The 27,877-nt window shown below is 31.9% G+C and overlaps 3 protein-coding genes and 1 pseudogene across 3 annotated transcripts; 2 read left to right on the top strand and 2 right to left on the bottom strand.

The window, feature by feature from the left end:
• The first annotated feature begins 253 nt into the window (after positions 1 to 253).
• LOC114385335 (peroxidase 4-like) lies at positions 254 to 4,138 on the top strand. Its single transcript, XM_028345367.1, has 3 exons — positions 254 to 590; positions 2,166 to 2,360; positions 3,227 to 4,138. The coding sequence occupies exons 1-3, from the start codon at positions 273 to 275 to the stop codon at positions 3,791 to 3,793; spliced, it is 1,080 nt and encodes a 359-aa protein (XP_028201168.1). The 5' UTR covers positions 254 to 272; the 3' UTR covers positions 3,794 to 4,138.
• A 1,302-nt stretch (positions 4,139 to 5,440) lies between these two features.
• On the top strand, positions 5,441 to 7,047 carry LOC114384175 (annotated as a pseudogene).
• A 2,335-nt stretch (positions 7,048 to 9,382) lies between these two features.
• Positions 9,383 to 12,535, bottom strand: LOC114385336 (cationic peroxidase 1-like). Its single transcript, XM_028345368.1, has 4 exons — positions 12,262 to 12,535; positions 11,067 to 11,258; positions 10,257 to 10,422; positions 9,383 to 10,096 (listed from the first exon to the last, which is right to left on the bottom strand). Exons 1-4 carry the CDS (start codon positions 12,475 to 12,477, stop codon positions 9,711 to 9,713), a joined length of 960 nt encoding a protein of 319 aa, XP_028201169.1. The 5' UTR covers positions 12,478 to 12,535; the 3' UTR covers positions 9,383 to 9,710.
• Positions 12,536 to 19,802: 7,267 nt separating this feature from the next.
• LOC114384241 (protein TIC110, chloroplastic-like) lies at positions 19,803 to 27,111 on the bottom strand. Its single transcript, XM_028343895.1, has 15 exons — positions 26,540 to 27,111; positions 26,389 to 26,448; positions 26,103 to 26,226; positions 25,900 to 25,968; positions 25,687 to 25,785; positions 25,338 to 25,404; positions 24,878 to 24,942; positions 24,665 to 24,759; positions 24,336 to 24,463; positions 24,135 to 24,235; positions 23,104 to 23,320; positions 22,721 to 22,875; positions 21,985 to 22,110; positions 20,928 to 21,896; positions 19,803 to 20,275 (listed from the first exon to the last, which is right to left on the bottom strand). Exons 1-15 carry the CDS (start codon positions 27,010 to 27,012, stop codon positions 20,033 to 20,035), a joined length of 2,991 nt encoding a protein of 996 aa, XP_028199696.1. The 5' UTR covers positions 27,013 to 27,111; the 3' UTR covers positions 19,803 to 20,032.
• Between the last annotated feature and the right edge of the window lie 766 nt (positions 27,112 to 27,877).

Raw genomic sequence — 27,877 nt, 5'->3', positions numbered from 1 at the left:
GTTTTTGTTATGGATGCCAGCTGCTCTTTTGCAATATAAAAATGTACTTTATAAATGTTAAAGGTGATGGCCGTCTACTGTATTTGAAGCAATTGGTTTTGATCGATGTTGAAGACAATTGGCTATGTACTTCCTCCTTTCTCTATTTGATGCACTAGTAATAATTAACTTATATTCAACTTTCCAGCCAACTTTAATTTGGTCAAAGGTATCACATATAGTTAACTAAAATATAATGTTGTTAATGTAAATTATTAAACCAATGAACAATAATGAGGCTGGATGGCTTGTGGGTACCTTGTACCTTCACTTTATATAAGTCCTTTCTTTTGTTAGCAATGTTTTGTAACACCCAAACATATAACAAGATGGCTTCTTTTCATATCCAATATTCATTCCTTGTGCTTGTGCTTGCTATGGTGATCACATTGATGAACCCTACCAATGCAACCCTCTCTCCCCATTTCTATGATAAAGTTTGCCCTCAGGCATTGCCAGTCATAAAGTCAGTGGTTCAACGAGCAATTATCCGTGAGCGACGCATAGGAGCATCTCTTCTGCGCTTGCATTTCCATGATTGTTTCGTAAATGTAAGTTACTACTATTAAACACTCTCAATTAATGTGCTATATGGAACAAGAAAAATATCTTAGCTTTTAACCAGTTAACATGTGCTAGCTAGTTTCATAAAGGGTTTTTTTTTTAAAAATAAATATGTAAATTTAGTCTCTTTTATGTTTTTAATGTTAACGCAGGAACATAACTCATATTTTAAAAAAAAAAAAATTAAGGACAACATTTATTAATGTAAAAATATAAGAAACTTGATCACATTTAACTAAAAGTACAGGGATTAAAAACATTTTTGTCCTTTTATAAATTATTATTGTGCCTCACTATAACTATTTTTTAATGATATATATAGATGCAATATTCATTCGATTGTATAGAATATGAAATTTCTCACTCTAAGAGCATCTAAATTTTTCCATTAAGCTGTTGTATATGAATGCCTATGTTACTGTTAACAAAAATGCTTAAGTGTGCATATATGGCATGTTTAAATTTGTGTAGTATCACCATTTAGACACAACAAAGAATCATTACAGTTTTGTTTCCAATATAAACCTCTCGGAATATGAAAATGAAAAATCAAATTAGCTATTAGTTTTTGGTCCATTCGTGTAAAACCATGGCTGGAAAAAAAGTAAATGAAGCTCAGAGGTAAACTTTAAAGTTTAATGACTATTTATAAAAATATTTATATTATCAATCAATTACAAATAATTATTATAAAAATATATAAAATTATCATATATGATATTTTATAATTAGATAATTAATAATATAAATTATTTTATACTATTAACACATTTTTTCGTAATTTTAATTTGTGTCCCGAAACCCTCTTATTTAGAGCTAATTTATAAATGTTTTTTTTCTATTGTAATTTTTTAGCACTCTAATTTTAACACTAATTTTATATTTCTCTTTTTTTATCATCATATCACTACTTTATGATCTTTATAGTTTATCTTTTCCCTTTTAAAATATATACATCACTCAAAGGGTCTGAAATAAATTCTTTTAAAATTTTCTTAACTTGATTACATGCATAGTTGATAGGAACTTCATAACAAGTTTACGTACCAATCTATTTTTATATTTTACTTTTCTTTTTGCAATTATTGCTCCTATAACCACTTTTTATCCTATCTTATCATCCACGTACAGTAACAGTGGGCCAGCAAGCAATAATCAATTGAACTTATTATTATATATGCTAGACAAACTGACAAAAATCATGCTACTATGATATGAAATAATGAAACTATATACAAATTTTAAATTGTTTGGAAAACGATGCACACCTAACTCATGGCTGCTTGCTTTCATTAATTTTTCAAATAAAAACAGTAGCTTATTGTAATTACAATTTCAAGTCAAATTTCAATCTTCTTTGATGTTCAATGCTTTATCTTGTTTTTGAGCTGTAAAAGGTTTATAACATACAGGGTAAAATTGGTCACATAAAGAAATTGTCCAAAGAAAACCAAGACAATATTAATTAATTCACCATGTCACTTCTACTATATATAGTAATGGTACCATAATTTAATTTAATTACGTACTGAAATATAATATGAATGCATTCGAAATTACAGGGGTGTGATGGATCAATATTGCTAGATGACACCCGAAACTTCACTGGCGAGAAGACTGCATTGCCAAATCTTAATTCAGTCAGAGGTTTTTCTGTGGTTGATGAAATCAAAGCTGCGGTGGACAAAGCCTGCAAACGCCATGTGGTCTCATGTGCAGATATCTTGGCCATTGCAGCCCGTGATTCTATAGCCATAGTAAGTACTTACTAACAAACTTTTCATTCTCATATCTAACACTATTAGAAAATGTCATTACTAACAGAAAAGATTAATTACATGAGTCATATATATGGTTATAATATTTTATCTGACAGAAACTATTAGTTCTGCCATTGCGAGAGCCCTCAGAAAATATTATAGTGAAGACCAAACTTTAACACCTAAAGAGATAGAAAGAGAAGATAAATAAATGCAAGTAGTATAGATAATATGATGTAATAGAAAAATATTTATTAAAAACAAAATAGAGAAAAGAAATCAAATGTAATTTTATCAACGGATTAATACTCTTGCTTTTGCATTTATTTTGTGTTGAATCGTTAGATTTACCTCGGAATGTGTGCCAAAGCAAAAGAAAAAAACAAACACACCCTAAGTATACCCACGCATCACTATATTTTATTAAACAATAATTATTAAGGTATCCTATCAATACTCAGATGGTAAAATGGGTCAAGAATCAAGATATATAGAAGGGCTGAGCCAAATCTACTTGATAAAATTTTGAGTTTGAGTTAGTCTGAATGGGATCTAATTTGCAAAAAACTAGCAAAAGAACAAAAAGTCATACTTGACTCATCTCATTTTAAAAATCAAAAATTAAATATGAACTTTTTTTTTGGTCCGGCCTATGGTAACTTGTAACATGTATCGAGTCGGATAACTCGTTTTGTTACATGTAAAAATAGTGTAAATCTATACTTAAACTTTAATTTCCACTCAACAAAATCAATTTCAACTTAAACAAGTCTAGACTAACAACTATTTTTTATTGTGATAGTAGTAATATTGAAAGTTTTTGAAAATGTAATGACATAACATGCTTCTTTCACTGTTAATAGTATGGGGGTCCACACTACTGGTACCAAGTATTGTTGGGCAGAAGAGATGCAAGAACTGCAAGCAAAGCTGCTGCAAACTCCAATCTTCCTCCTCCAACATTCAGCTTCTCACAGCTTGTTTCCAACTTCAAATCTCACGGCTTAAACGTGAGGGACCTTGTGGCCCTCTCTGGAGGCCACACCATAGGGTTTGCAAGGTGCACCACCTTCAGAAACAGAATCTACAACGTAAGCAACAACATAATAGACCCCACGTTTGCAGCATCTGTGAGGAAGACATGTCCGAAAAGCGGAGGAGACAACAACTTGCATCCACTTGATGCTACACCCACAAGAGTTGACACCACATACTACACGGATTTGCTGCACAAAAAGGGTCTTCTCCATTCTGATCAAGAGCTGTTCAAGGGAAAAGGCACAGAAAGTGACAAATTGGTGCAACTATATAGTAGAATCCCTTTGGCTTTTGCTAGAGATTTTAAAGCTTCAATGATCAAGATGGGGAACATGAAGCCTCTCACTGGGAGGCAGGGAGAAATCAGATGCAATTGCAGAAGGGTCAACTAGTTGGATTGCAAGGTCTGGATTACAATAATGGCATATACAGTGGAAAGAATAAGAAACTGTATTGTTTTATAAGGTTAGTCATGTCAGTTTTTATTTTTGCTATAAAAAAGTTTAAGTGGGATGGATTCGGAAACTTATCAAGACTCAATGAGTTTAAGTGAGTTGGATTCCGAAAAAGTTTAAGCCGTTGGGTTGAGATGCTGAGTTTCTATGTTAAGATTCAATTGTATTTTTATGTTGTATGTGTTGGTTTCAATCCAAAAGGAATTACTCTTTTCAAGTACTAAGCAACTTCATATGTATCGTGAATTGAACTCAAATGGTTATTACATCGTTAACTTCTAAGCCCAATGTTATGCATGCAAACCAATACTACTTCTTACTTATTTGTTTAAAAGTACTAGACAAATATTGGTATATAAATACTCGAAGGCGAATAAAATAGGACATAAATCTTTTGAAATACTCAAAAAAATACAATAATTTGTGCCTTTTGGATGCAAATAATCAGTACTTAAAAATTTATGGTCATGTTCAATCCATGCACAGATAATTTCTTGTCAGCTTAGTTAGTATGCACAAAATATTAAATGAATAGAATGGAGTAATAATTAATACTCTAAAATTTAAACTATCCAATGGAAAGCCTACACTTGTTAAGTTTGCATATAAAATTTATAATCACGTGAATTGTATCAGAGCAACAATTACAAAAGAACAATTTCACGTTCCTGTTTATTTTATCAGTAACATACTAACATGCCTGTCGTCATCGCAACCAAGACACCAATTTGGAATTTATGCCAAATGCAGATTAAAAATATATATATTAGCTAGCAACAAGATAGTTAAGCAAATTTAATTCTGATAGTATATAGTTGGTAGTATACTCCTTCCTTGGACAATAATTAACATCCAACTATTAAGAAGAGTCTGATACAAAAAACCACTTTAGATTTTCATTTGGGACCATTTGCTAATGAAGCAACTCTCCAATTTAGCATTTTCCTTCATAATAATAAAGAAGTAGTTATGCAATTGCACTCTATTCTTGGCAATTACGTATTTCCTGCGTCTCCATAGTTGCTTCCTGCATCCGTCAGGAAAGGTTATTTTTCAATGTAATTTTACATTTCAAATTAAGTGTTTCGAAAGCTTAAAAAGATGCCTGAAGCAATTGCCTCTATTCCTTGGAGAGAAAAACTCCCTTTTTGCCTTTAGCATTTCTGTTCAGCAGTTAAGTATTTGAAGCCTAATATGACAACCACAAGGCCCAATTCCAATTAAATCAAGTTTAGAAATATCTCCTTTAGGTTTCCATAAAACCTCGCATGAATCAACTCTATATGTCAAGCTTCTTAACTAATGTTTTAATTAGACTAGTAAACTTATAAACTTCGAGTGCTGCTTGTTTCAACTAATTAATTAACCAATAATTCAACTGTTAGTATGTCAAATCTAATGATTGAAAAACCTCGTCAACTCTCATCATCCAATTATTCTGCATAAATAAATATAAAATATATATCAGACTTGGCTAGCTCAGGTAGTCATCAGGTTAATTCCATATTTTTATCATCGTGTCAAACAATTAATTAATTTCCAATGCCTGCAAGTAGCAAAATGAAACAAGTGTGATGTAACATGATGCGTAGGGTACAAGTCAGAACCCAATCACAAAAATTTCCAACTATGATAAACTAAGAACCCATAGCAAAAGTTCAGAACAGGAGCATTACATATGACATATATCACTTCTTTTATAGTAGTAGTATTTTATTAAATACCATGAATCTGAAATGTCCACGTGCAGGGCTGTGATGGATCAGTGCTGCTAGATGACACACCTTCCTTCTCGGGGGAGAAGACTGCACTTCCAAATCTAAATTCAATTAGAGGATTTGAGGTGGTTAATGAAATCAAAGCAGCAGTTGACAAAGCATGCAATCGTCCTGTAATATCATGTGCAGATATCTTAGCTGTAGCAGCTCGAGACTCAGTAGCCATAGTGAGTGCCATACAAATTAAATTCTCCTCGTACAACAAATTATCGTATGATCTAAAACTAGCACGTGTCTATGATATTTTATACATTCAATCTCTATATAGCATGTAATCAAAATTTTCAATCCTAAATTAAAAAACTCAATTATATATCACATAAAAATTAGTTGAGATTATGTGAACACATGATAGTCTCAAATCATATTACAACGTTTTGTTCTTGAACATATTGATACTCTTTGATTAAAAAAAAAAACTCTCAACACACTATTGAACACTCTATTTTGATATGCTATTTTATTGTGTATACGAATTTCAAGTTGAATGTGTTAAAAAGAGTGTGTTAAATATTATTATAGGACTCTTGTAAATTGTGTGCCTCACGCACAGTAAAAAGGGAAAAGTAACAAATTATGCATAATGTATGTATCTATTAACAGTTGGGGGGTCCATAATATCGGTACCAAGTGTTACTTGGCAGAAGAGATGCAAGATATGCAAGCAAGGATGCTGCAAATGCCAGTCTCCCTCCCCCATTCTTCAACTTCCCACAGCTTCTTGCTAGTTTCCAATCTCATGGCCTGGTCCTCTCTGGTGGCCATACCATTGGACTAGCAAAGTGCATTATCTTCAGGGACAGGATCTTCAATGACACCAACATAGACCCCAACTTCGCAGCCACTTTGCGCCATTTTTGCGGTGGAGACACTAATCTATCACCATTTGATGCCTCCTCTCCTTCACAATTTGACACCACATACTACAAGGCTTTATTGCACAAAAAGGGTCTCCTCCATTCTGATCAAGAGCTATTCAAGGTTGATGGTGGTGAAAGTGATAGATTGGTGCAGCTATACACCTATGACCCTTATGCTTTTGCAAGAGATTTTGGTGTTTCCATGATTAAGATGGGTAACTTGAAGCCTCTTACTGGCTATGAGGGAGAGATCAGGTGTACAATTGCAGAAAAGTCAACTACTAGCACTGCATGTCATGAATATTGATTGAGCAACTGTTTAATATAAAGTCATGTGCCAATTTTTATAATCCTTATCTTAAAATACTGTTTATTGATTGTGGCAATAAGACTCTTGGTTCAAAAATATGAATCTCGTTGCTATTACTATTACTATTTTCATTTGTTTCGTTGTGAGACCAATTGGCTCTTGCCTTTGAAGTGTTTATATCAAAATGTATTTGTTTCGGTTGTAATCACAATCAAAAAGTGATATTGGATGGTTTACATGAAAGTGTTTGTATTACTTAAAATTTTACATGTGCATGCATGGTTATAAAAATGTAACGTATCAGTAACGCATCAAGACCTATTTGTTTGAGTAAAAAACAACATCATGCAATTTAACTGATGTGAATGTTATTTCATTCAAGAGTTGAAAGAAAAAAATGCATGTATGAAGTGAAGGCCAGCGAACTAGGCAATTTCTTCCATACCATGGATTATATTTATTTGATATTTCTAAACTATGTGATAACACGTTGCTGCCTACTCCCATCATAATGGGACATGTTTGTTGTCAAGATCAAGTAGTTCAAAGATACATACATATTTATATAATTCCTTCTTACTTTTTTTAATTGGGGTAAGACATGATTCTTATATTTCTTGACACAGTCATCTCAAAAAGTTATATATTCATGACAGATTTTACACAAGCACACTTCTCACCTACTTTCTTGCGTAGAGCAGAATTATGTATGGGATGATCGGGCAACAACCCCAAAACGTTAAGAAATTAAAATGTCATATCATTATATATTAATTACTTTACAAAGCATGATAAACCCTTTATATTAATTAAATTCCCTTGTATAGTATCGCCCTGCCCTTAACCATCAAATTACACGTGTAGTAACCACTGGTGCAAGTAAAATTGAGCTCGGATCTATTTTAAGTATAGAGCTTTGCAAATAAAAATAATATGATTAAAAAGAAAAATTTTACCAAAAATGGTCAATCAATTTTTTTTGGCACAACTAATTTTAATTTATGAAAAAATTATTTTTTTATTTTTTCTCCTATATATAAGTACTTGTAGAGAAATTTATTCAAACAAACCTATGATTAATTGTTTGAATAGTTATTATTATGACTAATTGTTTGAATAGTTATTATCTGACATATCAACTGCTGAATGGGTCATTATCATGATAACTAAGGTAGGTTTTCTCTGCCCCCCACCACCCTACCTTTTGAAGTGTAACCTTAAAAAGAACAAACGGTTGTACTGCAAATTAAGTACCTAAGACAATGAAACCAAAATTCATTTTAATTAAACTTAGATCCACAAAAATTACAGATTCATTAAAGTTGACTATATTAAAGATGTTAAAATTCGATCTGAAAATTAAAAAAAAAATTGAAACATTTATGAATTGAAAAAAAAATTGTTTTTGAAAATAAGATGATCTATGTCAGAAATTTAGGAGCAAACTCCTTCACTTGCTTTTCTTTTTGCTAAATGGTTAACGTGCTATTATATTAGCTTCATATCATGCAATGAGCTTTAGAAAACGTGTCATCCATCAATTATTACTTATTTATGTATTACTCGCCTGCAATAGACATTTGGCTAATAATTTTCAGAAGCTGATTTAGTTGATTCATAGAAATTTCATAAGGCCATACCTGAATGGTTCAAATTTAATGAACAAAGCATAAGGAATATATATTCCTTCGCTATTAAAGGACAAAGCACGCGTGTTGCTGCACTGTTCAATAATTGGAATGTCTTACTTGGTGCTTAACACTATACTCTTTTGATTTTTTCCCATTTCGTTGACTCAATTGGCCATGGCACTTAGGAAGCTTCATTTATAAAGTAGTCATACCTCTGAAATTGGAAAATATGATAGCCAACTCTGCATGCAGCTGCACGCATTGCAGTTCAATTTTGAAGTCTGCAATTCTTTTAATTGACTATGTTTTTTTTTTACAGAGCAAAATTCTTTGATGGTGGAGATTGGTTGCAATTTTTTTCAACGGATGATGATCGGGATCTGGCTAAAGCATGTCACAGAAAATCATGTGTGGCACTAATTACATTCAACTATATTATTATTTGATAAAATTTAGGAAATATATGTAATATTGAGACTAGAAATCTCATGGTACATGCATAAGTCGTCTTTCTAAATGCTAAGGTCGTTATTTGGTAGAAAGAATTGTATAAAACATATATTCAGTTAAAACTAAGCCTATTTAAGGATCATTTATTTCAAAAATTTAAGCTGAGGCATCTCTAACAGTTATCAAATCATTATGGTTATTTGACAGGGTATAGTATGTTATAATGGACCAGTTACTCCCCTGACTTAATTGGAAGAAGATCCCCTAACAAAAAATATTGATAGGAGAGTAACAAATTAAAAAAATCATTGGCAAAGGTAGTTTTTTCATGTGCTGATATATATATATATATATATATATATATATATATATATATATATATATATATATATATATTGTCAGTAACTTGAGGTCCTTGCGCTTCATATAATTAACCCGGAATTAACCAAATTTATTAAAAAGAATAGCATTATTCACTGTTCTACATTTTTAGCTGGTTGGAGTGATTATCTTATTGTATATACTATATAGTTGAGGCACAAGTATGCATTACGGCAGTACAAATAACTCTAGATTAAAAGTACATATAGTTATACGGAGCTGAAATTTTCTTGTTGGTAAAGGATGATACATTGATCCAAGACTCTAACTAACAAACCACAGAAACTTTTCTTTATTCCCCTCTATTTTGAGAGGACTAAAGCTTCTAACCACAGCACCTTACACTTCAATATTCTTAGCTTATTATGACTAAACATAAACTAGAAAATAAAAGGCCATACATATATATTGTGACTGAATGAGCATGTTTTTTGTTCATATTAATTAATTAACCTTGCGGCAATTAGTACGAATTTGGCCACTTTTCCCTGTTAAGGGGCTAAGGTTTCCCATTTTGACCATGGCACTAGCAAAGTCTGCATAGAAAGCTGAAGGGTCGTTGCTATAGGCAGTGACCTGAGAATCTGTTGAACCACCACTAAATAATTGCTGATCAGAATGTAGAAGTCCCTTTTTGTTGATGAGGTTCTTGAAATAAGCAGTGTCAAATAGAACACTTGTGGTGACATCAAGCGGGGAAAGGTTGCTGTCTCCACCAGTGCTTGGACAGTTTGACTTGAGTGATGCTGCAAAGTTTGACTCAATGCTGCTTTCATTGTAAACCCTGCCTCTGAATAGCTGACACCTGGCTTGCCCCGTTGTATGTGCTCCTATTTATGCATGAAAAATTATTAAATGATTCAAGATTCATATGTGTGATAATATATATTGTTGACATAATATATAATCTTATTTATATTAATGCCATTAATTAATTAGTTAAAGTCAAAGTTAGAGATTATTATGAGAGATCCTCTAATATTTATTTACCTGAGAGGGCTACCATTTCCTTGGTGTTAAACCCCTTTTTTGAAAAAGAAGATATAAGGGCACTAAGATCCATTAGTGGGGATGGGATATCCGTAGTGGCAGAATCTTTACTTGCCGTGGTTGAATCTCTTCTGCCTAACCCAACATTCCATGATGGTCCTCCCAACTGAGATAAAACCAAAATACCACTCAATTGTTAAAAAGTGAATTGTTAGATATAACACTGTTTTATGTAATTTTACCTACTATTTTAAGCTCTTGGAGTAATTAGTTTATGATAGTAGTATTTTTAAAACTACTATAACGGCCTTGTGGTCTGAATTTCTGTCCTTGTCACCCCCATCTTTCTAAATAATAGCTGAAATGATTATTAGAATCATTTACTCTTCAAGCTCAAATTAATGTCTTTTTTAAATGAAAGTGTTAAATAAAAAATCATGTATGTAATACTATTTTTACTTACCTAAATTCTCACAACACACTTTCTAAATAGGAAGAGAAGAGAGAAAAGTGTAAGATATATAGATAATGAGATTACCAAAATTCTCACAACACACTTTCTAAAAAGGAAGAGAAGAGAGAAATGTGTGAGATAAGATATATAGATAATGAGATGAAGAGAGAAAAACAATAGCTTTGTAAAAATTTATAATTCTTGTACATCTGGTTTATAATACGAGTAGGTGAAACTTTATCAAATTTTATAACGAGACATGTTCTATAATAATAGTGTAACAAGCCAACAAGTATATCTATATATCAATATGTTTATCATTTTGGATTTTATTTGTTCATATTTATTAAACTTACTGCAACAACGGAATCACGGGCTGCAATAGCTAGAATATCTGCACAAGAAACAACTCCGGGACAAGCAGCCTCCACTTTAGTTTTGATGTCATCAATTACTTCAAAACCTCTCAGAGAATTCACATTTGCAGCAGCTGACTTCTCTCCAGTAAAGGTCGAAGTGTTATCTAACAGAACAGATGCATCACATCCCTACAATACAAATTTGTATCACGTAACACATTAATTACCAATATCCAAAAAGTTAAAAATGCAGTTAATTTAATATGTCTCATTCTTCTAATCTGCATTAAACGCTTAATTAGCTATATTTTCATGACATCCTCTACGATTTAAAGAAATATTTCTAACTAATCTAAAAGCTTAAGTTAATTAATTTGGCAAAACGATGTAGCTAGGAAGGTATATGAGAATATTATTTGGTTAAACTGAACGTGGATATATGTCAACTTTTATTTTCATGCGTGCTATAATTAAATTCAATTAACTTTCAACTACTACGCCAAACAATGTTTTTTTTTTCTTCCACTCTCAAAAAGCAGTTTGAATTTAAAATTCACACTCGATCATACTTACAAGGACCGGATGCGCATGCATGTTAGGTTAGACCACGAAAACAAGAATCATGCATGATGCACGAGTGCTTACACGTACACACACATATATATGACGAAAAAAATGCATGATATATAGTTTATGGGAAAAAATGCCCAAGTATAAAAGGATAAGAACGGTAATTTTGTATAAAGGTTTGCCAAAACTATAAGCCTTCCTAAATAGAATTTTAAACAATCCTAACAATGGGAAAATCAATTCTAGATATTCTAAACAGATACAAATTAGATAAATCAAATTATATTAAAATCTATTTTCATGATTTTCTCATTAAAGATTGATGTATGTCTTATTTTTGTTTCTAAGATAAATCCCTCATGACTTTAAACAAAACTAAATGCACAACCACTAGTATGTAAGAGGTTATAGATTTAAATTTCAATGCGACCTTTGTATACAAAAACAAAACTAATAAAATGTGTAGGCTTCTCTAAGTACAGTTTGAAAAGCAGAGTAAATGCATGCCGATCATGCTAGTATATATATTTTTTCGGATCGAATTTAATCTTATATATACGCATGAGATTAATTGAAAATGATCAGAAAAATTAATGAGGCTACGAAGGAAGAGAAAACGTGCATTGACAAAGCAGTCATGGAAATGAAGACGGAGCAAGGAAGCTCCCATACGGTGGTCTTTGGCAACTGCTCCGATCACCGCGGTTCTGATGATAGAGAGGGCTTGAGGGCATGTTGATTCATAGCAATTTGAAGTTAACTGAGAAGAGGCCATGGAAAACATGCAAAGAAAAATGGTGGAGAAAGAAAACATGTGACCACGGGAGTGAAAGGCCATTGTTTTAATATGTGATAGCACACCACTTAGAAGAAGTTAAAGTAGTTAATGGTGCATGTTTCTTTGAACTTGTGAAGTAAACACTGCTCCTCAAGCTTTATTTATAGTGTGGTGCGCGCGGTATAGCTCCATTTTGGACCCTATGGACCAATTTGTCTGTGGTTATCATGACTTCAAATTTGCTACAAGAAACATATTAATTTTAACATTTTTCTACTCTATTCCATTAAGTAAAATCCATGCATGCATGTGATGACTCTCACTATATATGTGCGTCTTATTTCTTAATTATTAGGTAACTCTTATTTGTATATTAGCAGAACCCTCGTAACCAATAGAAGAGAATATCTTAGAGACAAAGTTTCACCGGCACTTCTCAATTTAATATAAGAGTTTTAATAGGGATGCACCCACAATCTAAAAAAAAATTCATTTTGTTATTAAATAAAAAATTATAATTGATATGACATGACATTTTAGATAATTTTATAAAAAAATTAATATATAATTTATAATTAAATGATTGTGTACAGTGCCTAGCATTTTTTGTATTGGTGTAATCCTTTAAGAAGAACCACCAAAGACACTACTACAATATGCCCATCATTACATGTATCGAAGGGGCAGAAATTACACTATGCTTGTTATTATGCAATTAAATCCGATCTACCAGTCTTTTAAAGTAGCTAAATTACACTATGCTTGCTTAGAAGAATCTCAAATTAATTATACTACTTTAGTCTAATTTAAAAAACTATAGTCTCATTTTTTATAAATTAAAAATATTTTGTATTTTAGGTAAATTTTAATATAAATGAATATAATGGTGATCAACAATTATTAATGAGTCTCAATTATAAATAGCCATGTTCTTTAACAAATAATTATCACCAAACAACATGTATGCTATAACATAGTCAATAGATAATTATCATATCCTTGATACATGGATTTAAAAAAACTCGATCAACATCACCAATAATTTGTTTTGAGGCCCATATTTGCCAACTTCAAGACTTTAGAACAAATAAAAGTCTAAACTTTATATAAACCCTTATATTATTAGATTTAAAAATATATATTTTTTAATGTTTCAAAGTAACAATCAAGGTGTACAAACTAAATCTAACGGCTTTCATTTATGGAAATTGAAACTAACGGCTAGTAATTAACTCTCACATTCAGAAAGGGGAATCTTAAATGTATGTTCCTATATTAAAATAGAACCAATATATATATTTTAGACTTAAATATGTGTTCATGTTAAAAATAAAAATTGAATATATATATATATATATATATATATATATATATAATTTTTATTTTTGATCTCTAATAAAAAAAACTATTTTTACTTTTAATATTTTAAAAAAAATGATTTATGTCTCTTGTATTAACAGAGTCCTTTAATTAAATACTGAGGTGTTAATTAGTTTGACACATCAATTATCTATTTATTGTACCACATTAGATTAAATGTAAAACATGTAATTTTTAATTAATTTTTTAAATGTGACACTTGTTCTTTGCATTCATTTTGTCATCGTTGTCGTTGCTCCCTCTCCCTCAACCGTGCCACCCAAGCCCCCAATCCTACATCCACAACAACATTGCCAGTTTCGTCGACCTAATCTTCATGAAGCTGGTTGGGTCCAGCACGCTTGGACTATTGCCTAATCTTCATGAATGCAGAGTAGTTATAATGCTACCAAAGTTTATTTACAGTCAAATATTCTTTCACTTTTCCTCCATAGTCTTAAGATTTGACTTTTATGGGAAACTGCTGGATTAGGTTTAGGTTCTATTACTTTCATTATATATTTAATTCAGTCATTTTAGGTTTGGTTTTCTACCTTAACATCAAAGTTAATTAAGACTTGTTGTATTAATTATAGAAATAATATACCTATACATCCTTCCCAAGTTTATTCAGATTGCACTAAACTTCTTGTTTTTTAATAGTTTGCAATAACCTCTCTTACTGAGAAAATAGACAGTGTAATATATAAAAAATGTAATTGTAAAGTATTTCAAATAATTAACATATGTTAGTATAATAGTAAGAAATGGAGGATGGAAGGAATTGGATGAAACATCATTCAGTATATAATTTATTCTATATTGTTTAGATCTCTTTCAATAAATTGTTTAATACTACAATAATATATATTTTTATATGTGAATTTCAATAAAATTTATTAGTGAGTCGTGGGTAAATATTTCTTAATAATCTTGTTCTTGACTAAATGGTTCGCCTTACCACGTCTAGATCGAACATATGTTGCGAAAAACAACAAAGTTTAAATCTAAAATATCATGCAAGTTATTTAAACCCTCCACCATTAAGTCATTTTAGTGAATTTTGCTGATTTGTCATCGACCATATGAATTCAAACACAGGTATATTAAACGAATTTAAGTTATATAACTGATTTATTAAAATGCTACGAGTAGCGCTGGTGTTAATTTAATAAATTGGGCTATGTTTTCGTTTAAGCTTAATTAATTGTACTTTTGGTATCTCAGTTATCATAATTGTGAGAATTTAATTTCTTTGGTTTTAGATAATTTAATTTCTTTGGTTTTAATTGTGTCAAGGACAAATCTTTTAAGGATCACAATTGTAAATTTTAACCTATAGGTTCTAATTGTTTAATTAAATTTCCTAGATATTATAATTGTACAATCTTAGTCCTCGAGTATATATATTATTTCATATATATAAACCAAAATAATGTTAATATATTATATAATATACTAAATTTGTATAATTATAGTATCTAAAAGTCCAGTTAATTGGATCTGAGAGACAAAAATCACAAATTTACCTGAAAGACCCGTTAGTACAATTGAAATTTGGAGAATTGAAATTGTACAATGATCAAAAAGCCTTTCATTTACTAATCAAAGTAGTTATGATATAAATTAATTTTATTTTGAATTAAGGACTTGAGAGTTATTACTCAGATGTGGACTTCGCCATCGAAATTCCCAAGTCTATGTAATTTTAATATCCAAAATAGAGAACCTATATTATATATTAAACAATATATGAATTTGGAAGTCTAAAATGAAAAATTGATGTGCAGTACGTCACTATTGTTTTTCCTTGTTCAACATATCCACATTCAATTAAAGAATTTTGCAACATTTTATAACCTCTGACAAAATAATTGTCAGAATTTTCTTTTTGATGTGATTTATAAAATTTCCCATGTCATATTACCCACACACATCACGTCATGTTCTCTTTTATTCCCAGAAATATGAAGGTGGGAATAATATATGTTCATGTTTATTAGAAGACTGCTATGAGAATTTATTTTTGGGTATGTTATATTTTCATGTTTCAAGGAAACTATATTCTGGATATATAATGTTCTCGTGAGAATGAATGTTATTTTTTACAATAATTACCTATTTTCACTACATTAATTTACTTTTATTTTTAAAAAAATTAATTAAATAAATTTTAAATTTTCTATAATAATTAAATTTCAACCAAACATGTTAAACATGTTTATGAGAATAACATTCTGGGCATAATAATTTTAGAAATATGATTCACATAAATGTAAAATTATATCATGAAATAAACACCCCTAAGAACATAAATTGAGCTAAGCTTAAGTTTCAAAATACGTTTGATTCATATTTTATATAAAATTATAAATAAATGGGATAACATTTATTTGATAGTTAATAAAAGAATTTGCCACTAAATGGGTAGTTTGGAGTGTGAACACGCGATAAAAGGAATCAAACTAGTCAACAAAATTATTTGAGAAACTTGGAAACCAAGTTCTGCAAACCCGCCGAACCTATTAACATCCTCAAGTGTTAATTTCAACTATGACTTATTAGTGTTTATTGTCTTTAATTTGTCTGAAAATGATGATAGTGATAATAGTAATAATTTCCAAAAGTAAACGGCATATATTTAAGTATGGTTTGTGAGAGTAAGTGAAGAATTCTAACTAAGCAGGTGAAAAGTGTGCTGCGTGCACAAGTCAATTCTAAACCAAGAGTTGGAGATAATTGTAACCAATTTAGTACTTAATCAGAGAGCTTTAAAAAAAATGCATAATAGTACGTAGTACTTAATTAATCAGGGTTAGCAGCATAAACACGTTTCATTGAGATATCTAGTTAAAGCTTTGAGTGAAGCAAACCATCTATCTTTTTACTCTCTTTTAGAGGGTTACCTTCCTCTCCTATGCTGTATTAATGCTGAAAATATTTATGCTACATATTCATTAGGCTATGAATTTTCATTAGAATTAATTTGCGTATATGAAAGAATACCTACTCTAGTACTCTTTATTCCATTACGCTACCACCCCACTAACGCTTTTAATTAAGATCCATGTTTGAAACTATACAGCAGGAGTTTCAAGTTACTTTGTATATAACTTTCTAACAAAAGAACAATCAAAAAGAATTATTATTATTGTCTAATAATTATTATTGGCCATTATCTGAAGAAAATTCAGTTTATCATATACGATTTGTGCAGCGAATTTATAAATATACGATTAGTATGGTTAGAGGTATATCGATGATGACCAAATGGAAGATATTTATGAAAGCAAATACCATATATTTATATATTAACATTTTTCATTATTGGAATAAGTCGTTCAAGCAAAAATAGTGAAAATGTATCATCAATATTTGATAGAAAATTAATGTGTCCTGGGAAAAGTATGTTTGTGGATTTTTTTGGACATTATTATAATTTTACTTAAACTATACTGGTGTATCCTTGGTTGTGTTAAAAGCAAAAATCAAATAAATTAATTTCATTTCTCTTAACATTTTCATCTTCCCCTATATTTAGTTCGTCTTAGTCGACAATGTATTATCTACACTAACTATTTATTTCAAGCATAATCAAAAGTATTCCTTTCAATTCCATTAAGCACGAGTGCCCGTTGTTGTTTTTGGAGTGCTTTCATGAAAATTCTAAATGAATAAATATTTATTTTGTCCATGAAAGTACGAGATGATAAAAAATTAATTTTAAAAAATGAAAAATTTAAATTTAATTCCTAAATATATAAAAAATGTGATAGATTAATCTTATAGATAATTTAATGATAAATTGATTCTTAAATTTTACAACTTAATATTAAATTAATTCTAAAAAATAATTTATTATTAAATTAATTCTTAAATGATCTAAAAAATTTAACCGAATCAACCTCTAACATTTTTTTTTACATTCAAAAACTAAATTTAAATTTTTTATTTTTCAGAATTAATTTGTCATTGTCTCATAGTTTTAGCACCAAAATAAATACATATCCATTTTAAATTAAACTCAAATAAATATTAAAAGAATAGGTGGTACAAACCTCATGATTTGTAAGGTTTTCTTCATCTAGTCAAACAAGGTGTAGCATTTGTTAGCACTTCATGCAATGTTAGCGCAAACAGCTAAATTACCAATACTTCTTGTATCAAGTGGGGGGTGATGATCATTGGGTTGGTGGATTCTATACCATTTTGACACTCACGGCACAAATTAGGCCAAATTATTCCTTTTTTCTTATTCATTTGTTGGAATACTTATGTCAGATCAATAAATGCTGGCATGTGTTACTGTAGTCTCTTTTGCATTCTTTTATATGGACACAGAAAAAATACTGCTGTTGATCTATCTAATAAAATATAGGAAAATTTTGAAGAAAAAGAATTTGCATGAACAACGTACGGTTTCAAGACAAGAGGGTAAACAAATGGGTGTTGCTTGGTGCACCAGCATTATTCTTGGTGCACCCAGCACTTAACATGAAAAGACAAAAATACCCATGTGTATTTTTTAAAATATTTTTGTACATCCAGTTTATTTAGGTTGATCCGCATATGCAATGAATTGATTCGCATAGATTTTAATTGATCCGCAGTTGATATAGATGATAAACTTCTTACGGATCAAGTGGATCCGCAAGTGACTTACGGATCAACTTGATCCGTTAGAAGTTTGCGGATCAACTTGATCTGCATGCTTCCTGGGATCAAGTTGATCTGCAAATAGATTTTTAAGACTTAGGATCAAGTTGATCCATAGACTTACGGATCAACTTGATCCGTAAGCTTCTTACGGATCAAGTTGATCCGCAAGTTGATTTTTAAGACTTACGGATCAAGTTGATCTGTAAGTCTTTTACGGAGCAACTTGATCTGCAAGCTTCTTACAGATCAACTTAATCCGTAAAGAGAGAAAGAAAGCAGAGATAATTTTGCCATTTAAAAAAAATACTGGATGCACCTAGCAACACTCTAAACAAATTAAGAACAAACAAGACTAGGGTAGACTACTTTATAAGGTTTAGCATGAACTATTATTTTTTTACCCTCATGGTACTGTCAACACAGGATCTTCACTCCCTTCCAGTAACTCCTCCTACTAACTCTCTGACTACCACTGTTTGTTGCCGCTGGCTACTTCCACCCTCTCCAGCCATCCTCTGCCGTATTTCTTTGAAAACTCCAAGAGCCTTCCTGCAACACTGACAATATATAAAAGCTTCACTCATTTGTAACATTTATATAGTTTTAAAAAAATATATAACTATCCTTTTTATGATTAATATTTTAAGTCTCTAAGTATCACTATTAAAGAATAAAAAATATTAAATTTTTAATTTAAAATTTTTGTTAACCGAATAAAACATTAAAATATGTTAATTAACTTTAACGATCATTATATTAAATGATTATTTTTGTAATTTTATTTACTTATCATTTGAGTTTAAATGAATTAATTTTATATTTGTTTGTTTTGATTAAATTATTTTTATTGATTTATTATTATTAACACTATGTAAAAGAAAAATATCCAACAATATATAAGTATCCGATGGCTATGTGAATAGGAATTAAAATTATTACTAGCAAAAATATGAAATATTATTTTTAAAGATGGATATAAAGACGGTACCATACAACAAAAATACTCCACAATCACTGGTCTCCAAAATCACCATAGATCTATAAAGAAAAAGGAGGAATTTTGAAGTATATTTAACAACGGAAACTTTTTAAGAATTAAAATATAAATTTTAAGAACTAAAAAATCTACTCATTAAACTTTAGAAACTAAAAAATCTACTTATTAATTATAAAAATTAAAAAAATAAGTTTAAAAATTATAAAGATTAAATGAATAATTAAACTTTTATGATATAAATAAATTAATGTTCATTTTCACGATCTAACTTTCCAACGTAAAAGGTCCAAAAAAATGTTGGATTTGCGTTAAACTGAGTTTTAAATGTAAAAACAAACACAAACAAGCTCGGTGAAAAACTTGTTCACGATTATGAGAACTTATTTTCATTCATACAAAATAACAATTGATTAATTTAACTATCTCAAACAAAATATTATCTAAGATTTCAGCACTGCACTCATCTCTATTCCAAAGTTTATACATGGTGATATTCTTTTTCTGCTACCGTTAAACAAAATGGCAAATAAAAAATGGCAAAATTAAGGGGACTTGAAGCATCTCTAGTATGCCTAAAATGCCAAACATTTTATCACAACACTAGAATACAAACTTCTCTTCCTCAGCAGTGGTATTGAGTAATCTATCTCCCATCTCCCTAAGAGCAGCAGCTGTTGAATCATTTATACCCAACAGATACTGCAAACGAGACAAATTCTCAGGAGTTGGATCACTCTTCAAGTATATGGTGTATAGATCAGCAAGCTCCTCTGGCACTTCCCATGAAACTGGCTGTGAGGGTACTGCTTTGTCACATGCCAGCAAGTCATTGAGTGAAGAAACCTGTACAACCAAACGTAAAAATATGTTTGAATAAGTGCATGCTTTGTTTTACATTGGAGAATTGATTTTAGATAAATTTTAGATGGTTAAAGAAGAACTCAGAATTGATTCTGAATTTAAACAACTTTAAATAATTTTTACGCTGGAATTGGATCCAAAATTTTATAGTGGGTTTTATTCTTAACTTAATTTTATAATAAAAACACAAACATAAATCATATCACTTCAAAATCAATTTTAACTAAAATCAATTTTGCAAAATCAATTCAATTTAAAATCAATAATCAATTTTGCAAAATCAATTCAATTTAAAATCAATTTTGTCAACGCTCGTCCAAACAAACAATAACCATGTTGGGACAAACATTTGCAAAATTGATTTTGAAGTGAAATCACTTATGTTTGGATGATTTTTTTTTCTGAAAGCAAGTTAAAAATAAAACTTAATATAAACCTTTTTTATTCAACACAAAAAACTACCTAAAATTGTTTCAACTCAAGATCAACTCGGAATCAATTTCTTAAAGTGAAACCAAACATATATGAGCATTTACTTGAAATCATATGATCTAGTATTTGCACGTAATTTTAGATAATCCAACGTGAATCCAAACATGCACTAAGTGAACATGAAGCTTTGAATATTACTTACCACTCCCTTGTGATTTCTCTGTCTTAGTAGAGACACGGCCTGAACCAATGAGTTAGATAGTCTACTTTTTGCAAGCTCATGAACAACACCTCTTGCCTTCTCTTTGTTAATGTTGAGATCTGATGGGATTTTTTCATATACTTCCTCATTGTCAAACTCTCCTGTACCGGATGAGAAAATGTCATCAACAGTTTTTTTGAAGAGGGTTTCTCTCAAGTTCTCGGATACCATACTGTCTAAATCAACATTAGCTTCCTTGAGTTCCCTAATCTGCTTCATATTGAGCCTCCCTTGAGTTACAGCAGTTTCAATGGCAGCTGCCATTTTTGTAGTGGTTATACTCTTGATTATTTTCTGAGCATATTCTTGAGGTAAGCCTACTTGCTTCTGGAGGTTATTAAGCTGCTCCACCCTGGCCTTTGTCAACTGTCCATCAGCTAAAATTACCTCAGCCTGTTGCCTAAAAGCTTGCTCAGCTAGACCCCTGTGCACTTCCACTATTTCTTGACTACTCAATCCCAGGATCCCACCAAGCTGATTTAGAAGAAGATACTCAGAATCATCCTTCTTAGTAGTGATCTGAGCACCGAACGGAACCCTTGTCACTTCACCAGTTAGACAATAAAGTAAGTATGTCTTGTAAAGATCAGTCCTATCCCTTTCAGGAAGATCATCTTTCAGAGTAATTTCTGTCTGACCAGGTTTTCCCAACTTTTCCGTAAGTTCTTTGTTCGGTCTTATTTTCTTGAGTGTCTGAAGTGATTCCCATTCTTCGTCGTCAGTTTGTGTAATGTCCTCTTTCACAGGTTCTTCAGTTGAAATATCAGCTGACTCCCCTTTAATGTCCTCCACCAAATTAGTTACAACTAAGGTGTTGAAGGCTATCATCTTCTTCAGTTCTTTCGCAGACTCTGTACGATTTCCAGCTGCCCGTGCACGTTTTATGTAATTAATAAAAATCTTCCTTACCTGTAATGCCAAAAAAACATCAGAGCAAAATTTAAACCAATTCAAACCTATATATGAGCATTGAATTTCTTGATAACTTGATACTCACCGCCTTGCTCGCAATAGAAATAGCAACCTCCCTAGTAAGTCGCAGGCCATGTGCTGATTTTCTTACTGATTTCTGGATTTCAGCATCATATCCATCAACCCCTGATGCAATTGCCTCCTTCACAACCTATCAAAAGGGAAACATGAATTAGTAATAATGCAATAAAACTTTGAATATCTCTTGACAGATTGAAACATATCTCATGATACACCAAAATAAAAACTAACCCATTTCTTCACATATCAATGTCATCAAGTTAAGCACTCTAGACTTGTACAACTTTGATATAAGATAATAAAACCAACAAACAGATTTTATAGTAACAATTCCAATTGATACACATTTTAGAAATTCAAGACAAATCCTAGCATGTACAGAGTACAGACTACAACAGTGTATCCTTCCTGTAAGATAAAAAAAATGCAGTAGATTCATGGTCTCCTCCATGCTACCAGTAAATGAAAGCATTATCAGGTTTATCACCACATTAAAATTTGACAACTGTAACTTCTCATGCTACCTATGAGTTTGATAATCACAGTTCCATAATCATCTTGAACCCATATTCATATGGATAGCAATTTTAGTGTTCATCCATGGATTCATATTATCATTATCAGTTTGTTACAATGCATGGACGGATCGTACTTCTTCACAGCAAGAAATATGTAATTTCACTAATTTGACACCTATGAAGGACCAAACAATTAGATAGGGAAAAGTAAACGTCGACTACCTTTTCAAACAAACTGCCACATATATCTGAATGAGCTGTTTCAACAATCTGTTGCGGTATGCAGAGCATTACACGCAACCTCAACAAAGCAGCAACATCTTCCTCATTGAGCTCCCCATCAGCTACACATTTCTGAAGCTTTTGCCGATAAATTTCTTAAAAATAATATACTATCGTTAGATTGTGGTATAGCTAAATAAATATAATATTAAAAAGAAGACAACAGTCACATCATGTAAAAAGGGTTTTACAAGTTTACATTTTACAACCTTAAGATTTAAGAATTGCACATGAATAAAAACCGACAGAACATAAAGTGTTTAATAATAAAGGCCTAAAATATGGTCAACTTCCAACTAACTGTAAGCATGAATAAGTTTTACCTTCATGAAGTTCACTGGCCTTTTGTGGATCAAAATGAAGTTCATCACATAGATTTTGAAGGAAGGCTGCTTTGCTATCTGCCATTTCTAACTCACCATCTGCAACAGCCTGTGCAAGTCGTTTGCGATATACCTTCGACGTAACATCAAGTGAAATCGCCTCGGCTTCACGTTTACCCAGTCCAAATATATTTCTTAACTGATTTAGTGCAGCAAGCTGAAAAAATAATAAATATATTTAAAATATAATATTTTATTTTATATTAAAAAAATAAGTATTTTGACAGATCAAGTTTCATATCTTATATCAATAAGAATTCTTTATAGTGATGGATATCATGGTTTTCGAGTCATTGCTGTGTCTTTGCTTATCTGAATGCTGACTCGTCATGAGAGGAAGATTAGAGAACATATGTAACTATATTCAAAGGGGAATCATATGCTAGTACATCTTAACAGTCAACAAACCACCTGACCTAAAAGCTTTAAGTTGTTAGTGTTAAGCAAGGAGCCAGGACATTGTTTTATAACACTAAAAAATGCTCCAATAAGCGAAAATCCAGTAGGCTTGAAACAGTAAACAAATACCTTGTACTGAAAATAAATACTGCCCTAGCTGAAATATTTAAATCATGCACTGAACAGCCTGTTTAAGAGAAATAAGGATATGGTAGCATGCACTGAACAGCCTGTTCAATCATGCTTTGGTAACTGGTACTACATCAAAAAAGAAAGATAAAACAATAGAGACGATAAAGAATAATTAAGGCTAAACTGCTAGGTTTCAATCTCTATTAAACCCATGGGAAGTTATAGATCATCAATACATAGTCATACTATAGCACCATTCATTGTCCCAATATAATATAAATAGCTGCTGAATACTCCATTTTTTTTAGAAAATAAATTATTCAATCCAAACATACATCTGGAAAACACTAACCCAAACTCAACTTCAAAATAAATGAGAATATTGAGAAAAAGCATGTTGAGAAGTTCACAGTTCATATCCAATTGTCATGGCCATTTACCTTGTCATCTTCCATGCGCCCACCAGACAAAGCATCTGAAACATATGCCCTGTAAAGGAGTTTCAAGTCCTCTATTTTCCTGTCACCATCGTACTCTCCACCTATGCCAAAAATGAATTGCGGTAAACTTCAAGAATTTAGATTAAAAAGAGAAAACAGCATGTTATATATACACACATACACCTAATCACAGACACTTACCCACTAAAGAAACTGGACCAACACCACGGGCAAAGCGATCCACATCTGGATGAGTCTTAAATGAGATGAGTAAATTATTAAATGCCAATACCCTATCCAGCTCTGCAATTGCTTGGCTAACTCCAGGACTGAAAAACTCACAGATGATCAGACATGGCAAATTCTATTTTTGTAAAAATTAAGAAATGAATAGTAACACTAATGAAACAAATAGCAAGAAAAACATGCCCAGAATTCAAAATTCAATACGGAACCATCTTTGGTTCAGTAATTAACTGCAATGACCTGATCTCTCAAAAAAGAATACTTAGAAAAACCATGAATCTTACACTGCTTTGGTGCGAGATTTAAGTATGCCAATTGCCACTGAAATATTTTCCTCAACCAATTTCCTTGTGTGCGTTCTAAACAAGTTCTCGGCAAGCTTCAATGAAAATTTCCTTTAATTAATAAAAAGATTATACTATACCTAGGAACTATTTGATGGCAAATTTAACCCAGAGAAGTTGAAAGTTATGAAAGAAGAAATAATGAAAATGAACCTCATCAGAAAGGCGACATAATTGTTGTTCTTTTCTTAGTGCAACAAGTTGTTCTGCATCAATATCTGCCAAAAAATCATTGGTTAGCACTTAGAAAGCCAACAGGATTTAAAACTTCTAAAAATTGCTATAGAAAGAATTCGCTAGTTTGGATGATAGTAATTCTAGAGAATTACAGAACAAAATCCAGCATGTCAGATGAGTACAAACAAAATTTTAAGGCTTTATTTAATGAGAAATGCATGCACAATTACAAAACAAGAGTATCATTTACAATCATTTCTCCACTAAATACATTGGACTGTTAAAAGTGCAAAAAACTATCTTCTCGCATTAATAAGAAAAATTTAAAAGTATAAAGTTATGACAACTTCATGAGGAGTAAGCATGAGTTAGTTGATCAACTTTGTTACAGTAAGAGCAAACAAGGACCAAGGGGAATTACTGACTACACAATTACCTCTGCCAACTGATTTCAGCTTGGAAGCAAACAATCGCTGCGCATTGTCACGTACAGCTACTTCAATCTGGTAAACAGATTATGGTCAACTAGTCAAATGAAAAATAACAAAAACACTAAGATAAGAAATGGCAATGAGGACATATAAGAATTATTAAGAAATGTTGCCAGCATGTCACTGATCACAAACACGGCAAAATGCATTTCGTGCAGCACATTAGGTCTTCCCTTTTCAAGCAAATGCCTATACACAGTCATAAACCTATGCTCCAAATCTCTCATCCTAATTGCATATTAATATCACATTACACAAGCCAGGCATACCAGTTAACAAATAAGTAATAAATACCTGGGAATCGGTGACCTTGAATACACGCTTCCAAGGTAGAAGGAAAGATGAAGCATCTCCAAATACAAGATTTGACACATATATCAACTTTTGAAACGCCTGCACTGGAGACTCTAACAATGGTCAAGCTCCAAGTATCCATATTATTCATCTAAACCCATGATGGTGTTGCCACCAATCGGTTAAGATAACATCACAACACAACAATCTTACCCGACGTTGCTCAACATCAGCATCACGGTCCCCAACTTCCAGCCTTTGCCTGAAAATTTTCCTCCCAATCTAGGGAGTCAACAAGCACCAAACCAGTAAGAAACGGAACTGCTTTCACACCTCATAATAAACACACTCAATCTACTCTGGTAATCAGGTGTGTCTACACACACACACGCACACACACAACAAACAAAAAATACCTCCATGTGCATAGAGGCAGCATCCGGGTCATCAATTCCCAAAGAATTTTTGAAGCTGACAATCCTATCAACCTCGTCACCTTTAAGTTCCTCACCACCAGGAGGAAGCACAGAAGAAACAAACCTGAACAACACGTTATACCACAAATCAATCATTCAGTTATAAAATCAAACAGCCAAATCATCATAACACATTATCACTACACAAATGCAAGTAACAAATAATAACTCGTTACCACTACACAAACAACACCAACAATAATAATGATAATAATTTGTCACTCACTCGGAATATATATCACAAATCTCAGCTTTGAATGCCTCATCTTGCTTGCTCACACCATACCTGAAAAATCAACCATTTCAAAATCAAAAAATCGATTTAACGAAGGAAAAAAAAAAACTAACGGTTATTATTATTAGCAGCTGAAACTAACTTGGAGGCAATGGCCTCAATCTCTTCCTTCTTCAGCTTCGAAGGGTCGTCGAACGCCGCGACGTAGTTGTGCAAATTCACAGCGGCGACTTGCGGAGCAGCCGCGTTCAAAGCGTACGCCGCAGCACCGCCGGCAGCGCCGAGGGCAACAGCTCCACCGAGCGCGGCGTAGCGGCTGCCTCCGAAGCGGGAGCCAAGGCCATAGCCTGCGGCCGCGGCGCCGGCGACGATGACGGCGGAGGTGGCGAGCCTGGCCGGCGGAGAGAGCTTGTCGACGAGGAGCTCGATTCCCTTGAGGTCCTTGGGCGGTCGCTGCGGCGGCGTCGGTGGCGGAGGAGAGGGAGCGGCGGCGGCGGCGGCGTCGGAGGAACAGCGAGGGAGGGAGACTCTGAAACGACGCCGTCTGCTGTAAAAGGGAGAGGGTAGGAGGAGAGGACGGTGGGTGTGGGAAGGGGTGAGTGTGGAAGGGTTCATGGTTGAGACGACGTCGTAGAGTAGAGTAGTTGTTATTATAGGGTTTAACGAAAAAAAGAAGAAGAAGATACAGGGGCAGATTGTAGATAAGTTATTCCTCGTTTAAGTAGGAAGATGGTAAATGGTACACGTGGGTGATAGAGAAATATTCAAAAGTTGTGGGCATTATTTGCTATTATGATAGAGTTTGGTGAATGGAACAAAAAAACAGACAATTGTTTATCTTTATAAATGTTTGATAATTATTGAGTAAAATTAATTTTGTCTCAATTTTTTATTAGTTTGTTTAAACTCAAAATGAATAATTATAAAAAATAGTATTTGAAAAAAAGGAGATAAGATTAAAATAAAAAAAAGGTATAAAACCACCTCTTGTAAGAAAAAATAATTTAAACAAACACATCAAAAATATAAAATTCTTCTATTTATTAAAAAATACTTTTGAAAATTAAACTTAAACAAGTAGTTAAAAGTATTTTTGCATTGAGTTCAAAAAAGTATACCAAGTTTTATAGCAAGCTTGCTTTGAAGACTAAACATCCAAACATATTGATAAATTTATTATGGTTCTTTTGGCTTCAAAGTTAATTTTTCTTCATATTGTAATTCTTTAGAACTAAGCTAAAAGTCATTTATACTAAAAGTAATTTTTTATATAGAAACTAAAAGCACTTACTGTAAGGACATGTTGTCATTATATGACACCAAATAACTAGAACAAAAAATAGATTGATTTAAAAAAGCACTTAATTAATTTATTCATATAATTTAGTGTAAATTTTTTGTGTTCATTCTACAGTTTTTAATCAATCAGTACTTCACATACAAGGAATGAAAAAGAAACATCAAATTTGATAAATATATT

This window comes from Glycine soja, chromosome 14 (genome assembly GCF_004193775.1).
Source record: "Glycine soja cultivar W05 chromosome 14, ASM419377v2, whole genome shotgun sequence".
NCBI lineage: Eukaryota > Viridiplantae > Streptophyta > Magnoliopsida > Fabales > Fabaceae > Glycine > Glycine soja.
Note: the sequence above shows the minus strand (reverse complement) of the source record. Positions and strands in the feature narration are given on the sequence as shown.

Bases quoted from the DNA above. Each gene is read 5' to 3' on its own strand.
- LOC114385335 (XM_028345367.1), top strand. From the start codon at position 273: ATGAGGCTGGATGGCTTGTGGGTACCTTGTACCTTCACTTTATATAAG. The intron at 591-2,165 runs GTAAGTTACTAC...TCGAAATTACAG, and splicing joins TCCATGATTGTTTCGTAAAT to GGGTGTGATGGATCAATATT. The intron at 2,361-3,226 runs GTAAGTACTTAC...CACTGTTAATAG, and splicing joins CCCGTGATTCTATAGCCATA to TATGGGGGTCCACACTACTG.
- LOC114385336 (XM_028345368.1), bottom strand. From the start codon at position 12,477: ATGGCCTTTCACTCCCGTGGTCACATGTTTTCTTTCTCCACCATTTTT. The intron at 11,259-12,261 runs GCACGTTTTCTC...TTTGTATTGTAG, and splicing joins TCCATGACTGCTTTGTCAAT to GGATGTGATGCATCTGTTCT. The intron at 10,423-11,066 runs GTAAGTTTAATA...GTTTTATCTCAG, and splicing joins CCCGTGATTCCGTTGTTGCA to TTGGGAGGACCATCATGGAA.
- LOC114384241 (XM_028343895.1), bottom strand. From the start codon at position 27,012: ATGAACCCTTCCACACTCACCCCTTCCCACACCCACCGTCCTCTCCTC. The intron at 26,227-26,388 runs GTGAGTGACAAA...CGTGTTGTTCAG, and splicing joins ATTTGTGATATATATTCCGA to GTTTGTTTCTTCTGTGCTTC. The intron at 24,236-24,335 runs GTAAGTGTCTGT...TTTTTGGCATAG, and splicing joins TGGTCCAGTTTCTTTAGTGG to GTGGAGAGTACGATGGTGAC.